At 44.2% G+C, this 5,477-nt stretch overlaps 1 protein-coding gene across 1 annotated transcript; it reads left to right on the top strand.

The window, feature by feature from the left end:
* The first annotated feature begins 422 nt into the window (after positions 1–422).
* Positions 423–4,670, top strand: LOC133954484 (hemicentin-1-like). The gene is made up of 7 exons (XM_062388928.1): positions 423–600; positions 1,958–2,147; positions 2,294–2,384; positions 2,562–2,700; positions 3,178–3,507; positions 3,637–3,867; positions 4,139–4,670. The coding sequence occupies exons 1-7, from the start codon at positions 543–545 to the stop codon at positions 4,207–4,209; spliced, it is 1,110 nt and encodes a 369-aa protein (XP_062244912.1). The 5' UTR covers positions 423–542; the 3' UTR covers positions 4,210–4,670.
* Positions 4,671–5,477: the final 807 nt, after the last annotated feature.

Below are 5,477 nucleotides of genomic sequence, written 5' to 3'. Positions count from 1 at the left end.
TATTTATGGGAATACAAGAGGAACAATGAAAGGTTGAGGTAACACTCATTAGAAAGTACAGCGGTCATTGTGCCATGTTTTGTGGGTGATTTCTGAGACAATGCATCTTTGCATTCACTGGTTTGTATTTTCAATAGCTCCACAGTGGCCCATTGCTGCTTAAATGTAACACACCCACACACACACACAGACAGACACACTCTCTTTTGCCCTCCTTGCTTCAGCACTAAACAGCATTATTCTTGACCCACCCTTCCTTCCTCTCTTGATATACCAACAGAGAACGCCCAGGGTGGGTTTCAGAGGCCAAAGCAAAGGAATCGCCTGATTATTACTTTCAGACACACGAGTGCACAAACACACCCACACACACAAAAGGGACATGCATACACACCCATGCCTCAATAAAAAACAGAAGTACTCAGAGTTTCCCTCATTAGTCCCGGACAGTGTCCCAGCCGGCACCACACGGCCTGTAGCGTGTGTTTGAGGAAGACGTCCCATCAGCAGCCGGTATTCTGAACCAGGGAAACTGATGAAGGATGTTTGTTTCCGCTCGACCAATCACGCTGCTGCTGCTGCTTCACCTGCTCGGCTCAGGTGAGTGAGATGACACCTTGATGGGGCATGAGAAGAATAGAGAGGTCAAACGGGAAAGAGACAGAATCAGAAGAGAGATGAGCAGAGGTCGAGGGTGTGTGGACAGAGCAGGTTCAGGAGTTTGTAAAACCCTCAGAGAGGAATCTAAGTAATTGTTATTCTGGGATTATGAATAGATCTTAACTGGAAAGAGAGAATTTGATTTCTTTTGAGGGACAGCAACATGTTTTCTTATTTTTTCATGATCTGGCCACATTTAATAAACCTTATCAGTTCTCTCAACCTGGACAATGAATGATCCCAAATCGATCACAAAAATTACATTAAATGACATCAATTGTTTCACTACATTAAATTATTTATTTAGGTATAATTTTGAGGTAAACTTACACTTTAGTGTTTAAACCTACTGTCTCTACTTCATCACATTATAAGTGATATTTCTGTATCTTGCGCAAACGACATATAAACTAACTAAAGATAAGTCAGTTGGGAAAATTAATTGAAAATCTTTATGTATGTACATTTGGAAGATAAAATATTTGCCAACCAGTGACAGAATAAAAAATCTTGTTACATGTTAATGCATCAAAACTAATTATCTTCCATTTCACTATCCACTTTACCTGAGACTTTGCCCGTCTCTGTCCTGCGTAAGGTGAATAAGAGACGTGAGACAAAACCTCCCGCGATCCAACACTGATTAACAGTCACATCCACCTCGGCCTTTTGTTATTATTTTGATTGAGAGACCCCCTGGTGGTAGAAGTTATGACCCAGTGATGACCCTGGGCTCAACAGACAGAACCTGAGTGTTTTTTGAAGAGTGACACGTGGGAAACATTACTCACTGTGACAGCTACAGCGAGCGCGATCCCCTGATAGGCCGGAGACCAACCTCAGGATCCAGGGGAACAATGGCCACAGAAAAAGAGAAGGGAGGTCTTTCGACTTGGCCAGGGTGTCCTTCCTTCCTCAGAGGAACACAGTGGGTGTATTCAGCGCGCCACGAGAAACAATGGTTCACAATAGATCAGCTCAAAAAAGTATTATTCCACGAGATGGCAAAATTCAATTGACCCCTGAGTGTATTATGATAAGACAGAGGGAAATGACTCATAAGTTCATTTGACTCACGGCTCCAGGATAAACATTAATAGAAGCTTTGCATCAGTGATTTCTAAAGTTAATTCCTCTCTAAAAGAGCGTTAATCCTTGTACTGTATGATTCTGAATTCAATGTTCAAGATTAAAAAGAATAAAAACATATTTGAGAGTTTCATTTCTATTTTTACATGTTTAACCGACTTACGATATCTTTCTCCTCTTCCTCTCCCGACCACTCCTGGGACCTCAGTTACATCACTTTCCATTCACACAGCTGCTCCACCCATTCCGTCCCAAGTCTCCCCTCCCTCACCCGTCCCGTCAGATGTCTCGTCTTTCCCCTCGTCTTTCAGCGACCTTCCCTCCATCAGCAGCGACGGAGAGTCGGGCACCACAGCTGGATGCCCCCTGACCACGTCGCCCACCACTGTGGTCGTCAGGTATGGAAGGAACAACTGATATTAACTTTCAGAGCGGCTCACTGGTTCAGTGATTAAAGGGTCCGTTCACCCAATTTAAAAATTCTCACAAACATTTAACGCTTTTGCCCGAGTCAACTAATCGTGTGAAAAACCTCCCATCACAGGTTTGATGATCCATTCACAGTCAACTGCTCTGTACCAGGGATTGGATTCCCTCTCCTGGGCTGGGAAGTCAAACGGGAGAGAGAACTCATGGTAGCTAAAGAGAAATGAATCACTGATCTTTAAATCAGCCAACAGCACCAGAGATAGGATTCAGTGAAGCATCTTCTCTTATACTGCAAACATGCTCCAAATAAACGAGCACCACACAGTAATGATCTATTGTACCATAATAGTTTTAATTTGATTTGCGACGTCTTGTGACTCCAGCCGAATCCTGAAACCACTCAGGGTCGCTTCCTGGTCTGGAGTGTGGACAGGATGACCAAGTGGAGCATCGAACCCTCGTGCTACGCTCTGTCTGAGGAGGGAGGACAGTGCCACATCGAACTTCCTGTGATCGTCTACAGTGAGTTTTCTGACAATATTTAAACATTTTGACTCATGCTATCATTAATGTTACATATTTTTGCACATATGCACAAACTGAAATGGAAATATATCCAAACTACACTCTCATAGATGTTGGTGCCCGAAACATGTATTATCTTTTAAAAATCAAGATCCATCAATTAATCACTAGGAAAACTGGGAAAATATTTAGTAAAATTCCCCATCTCACAATTTTAAATTTAGATTCTTCGTTATTCTGCCAACAAACAAACCAGTTCGAATTTGCTCTCAATAAAATGTATACCTCGGCCAAGGTCCCTTTCAATTTGATCGAGCTACACCAACGTCCACGTACTGATACACCACAAGCCCCTGCTTCACCACTAGATGTCACTAAACTCTGCACTCTGAACCTTTAAGTGATTTATCTCTCTGACATGTTAAATTATACGTATCCTCTCTTTGTGGTTGATCGGTTCACCTTCCTCCACAGAGCCTCCAGACTTCGTCTCCATCAGTGTTGCCGATCACTCTGGGCCGATGCTGGAGGGGCGTGTCTACACCCTGCAGTGTGAGGTGCAGGACGTGGCTCCTGTGGGACGCCTCCTCGTGACCTTCTACAAGGGGCCGTCGGCTCTGCGTCAAATGCAGTCCAACAGCACGGACAAGGAGCCAGTGACTAAGGTCTTCACTATGGATATTATCCCCAGTAAAGAAGATAATGGAGCGGAGTACTGGTGTGAAGCCAAGCTGGAGCTGGGACCAGACGGACCTCAGCACCCTCCAGTGGTGACGTCACAAAAACTTGAGGCCACGATCCTCTGTGAGAGAAGCTGCTAGCAAAATTTATTACAGATTTAAAGTCGATTATTTTTTTGATCTACATGATTTATATTCTCATCCCTCTTCCTCCCCTCCTCTTTTTCCCAATATGCTGCACCATCTCTCCCAGTTGGTCCAAACCTCGTCTGTCCAACGAAGCTGCAGGTGAGAGAGGGACAGAGTCTGTCCTGTGAGGTGAGAGGGAACCCTCGGCCGTTAGTCACCTGGTTCAGGGATGGACGTGAGGTCGCCCTGCCCGCTCACTCCACCAGAGAGCATGCTGGGAAATACACAGCCTGGACAATAGGACATCTTGGACAGAAAAACTTTACAGTGGAGGTGGAGGTCCTCGGGGGCAGAGGTAGGTTTGTGTCATCTGTACAGTGAGAGAATTAAAGTGCTGAAACTCAATCAAGCTGCAACAAATTATAAATATCAATCAATCTTCTAAACATTTCAATGAAAGATCTCACAACCTCCTTGGTAACAAAAGAACCACCACAGACACACAAAGCCTTCGATCCAGATTTTAAACTCCCACATCGAGCCATTTCAATAACCACGACAAAATTAAACAGAGCTCAAAGTTTAGGGTCAGCCTGTAATAACAACTCGTCTCTTCCTCTTTCCAGGAACTATAAACATCTTGAATGGATATTTCCTTTTGGGCGTCGTCTTAATCCAGATGATTACGTGGCTGTGAAAACAAAAAACAGAACCCAGCTCCATCTGTGACCCCCCCCCCCCCACATCACATCATTTGAATGAACTGCCCCCGACACGAGGAATACTTTCAGAGCTGGAGTCAGTGAAGAGATTCAGTGTTTCTCCTCTTTCGTCCCAATGGATCTTTTTGTGCTTCTTTATGTTCAAGGTACATTTTCTTCTGTTATTACACTGAAGCCTCCGTATCATACACAACAGCTACATGTCAAACCATGCAGAAAAAAAATAATCACTTTCTTGTCGTGTACAACTTCATCACAAATCAAACTGACAGTTCAGTTTTCACGTTTGCTAAATGTTAGTGTCCACAGGTCTTACTTCTCTGCTGTGCATTAAAATGAACTTTCCAAAGCAGAGCAGCAGTTGGCCTGGGTATTGATCTAGAATTATACCACCTATGACCTTTGCTCCACGTGTGTGAGAATCTTGTATAATAAAGGTATGCGACTGAAACTCTCATACCTTTTATGCGAGTTTCATAACTTGCATAAAAGGTGCAGGCTGGAGAGGTTGCACAGAAAGACCAGGAATTGAACCAACAACCTTCTTGCTGCACCACGTTCTGCCCAATACTTAAACTTATCGTGGAAAATGTCCTTATCTCATGTTAACACAATCAGGCTAAATATGTTATATATGCATCTCTTTATTATTATTTCAAATTAAATCATTTACATGTCAAACACAAGTCAGAGGTTCACTGAGCAAACATCAAGTCTTTAGAGTTAATTTGTGATTATACTGGTAAAAGTGCAACTAATCTCTTCAAGGTAAGAAAACAAATAAACATGATTATTCTTTCATTCCAAAACAAACAATTTAATACATGTCAACAACTCATCCACTGGGAACTACAGATTGAAAATGACTTAACTTACTGTGAGTTAACCAGCAGTGGGAGGAGTCATTGTATGAGGATGCAGGAATCATCGGGAATGATCTGCACGTCCAAATTCCTGGTGAAGTCTCCCGGCTGGGGCAGAACCACCTGACACACTCTGCTCACCGGGAAGTTCACCGGGCTGGACTGGGGGGGCGGAGGCGGTCTCTTGGTGTCCACGGCGTAGCTCCAGTGCTGACCTGAGCGCCGGTATTTAGCGATGGCCGCTGCCAGGATCTCCTGGGAGATGGCGAGAGGCTGCTCTCGAGCCAAGGCCTGATCGGCAAGGAGCTCCAGAAGCGACAGAGCCGGAGCAGCAGGGGCGGCCATGACCAGAGGTTCGCCGGGCTCTGCAGGTGTAGAGG

This window comes from Platichthys flesus, chromosome 5, assembly GCF_949316205.1.
Source record: "Platichthys flesus chromosome 5, fPlaFle2.1, whole genome shotgun sequence".
NCBI lineage: Eukaryota > Metazoa > Chordata > Actinopteri > Pleuronectiformes > Pleuronectidae > Platichthys > Platichthys flesus.
Note: the sequence above shows the minus strand (reverse complement) of the source record. Positions and strands in the feature narration are given on the sequence as shown.

Bases quoted from the DNA above. Each gene is read 5' to 3' on its own strand.
- LOC133954484 (XM_062388928.1), top strand. From the start codon at position 543: ATGTTTGTTTCCGCTCGACCAATCACGCTGCTGCTGCTGCTTCACCTG. The intron at 2,701-3,177 runs GTGAGTTTTCTG...CTTCCTCCACAG, and splicing joins ACTTCCTGTGATCGTCTACA to AGCCTCCAGACTTCGTCTCC. The intron at 3,508-3,636 runs GTGAGAGAAGCT...CATCTCTCCCAG, and splicing joins ACTTGAGGCCACGATCCTCT to TTGGTCCAAACCTCGTCTGT.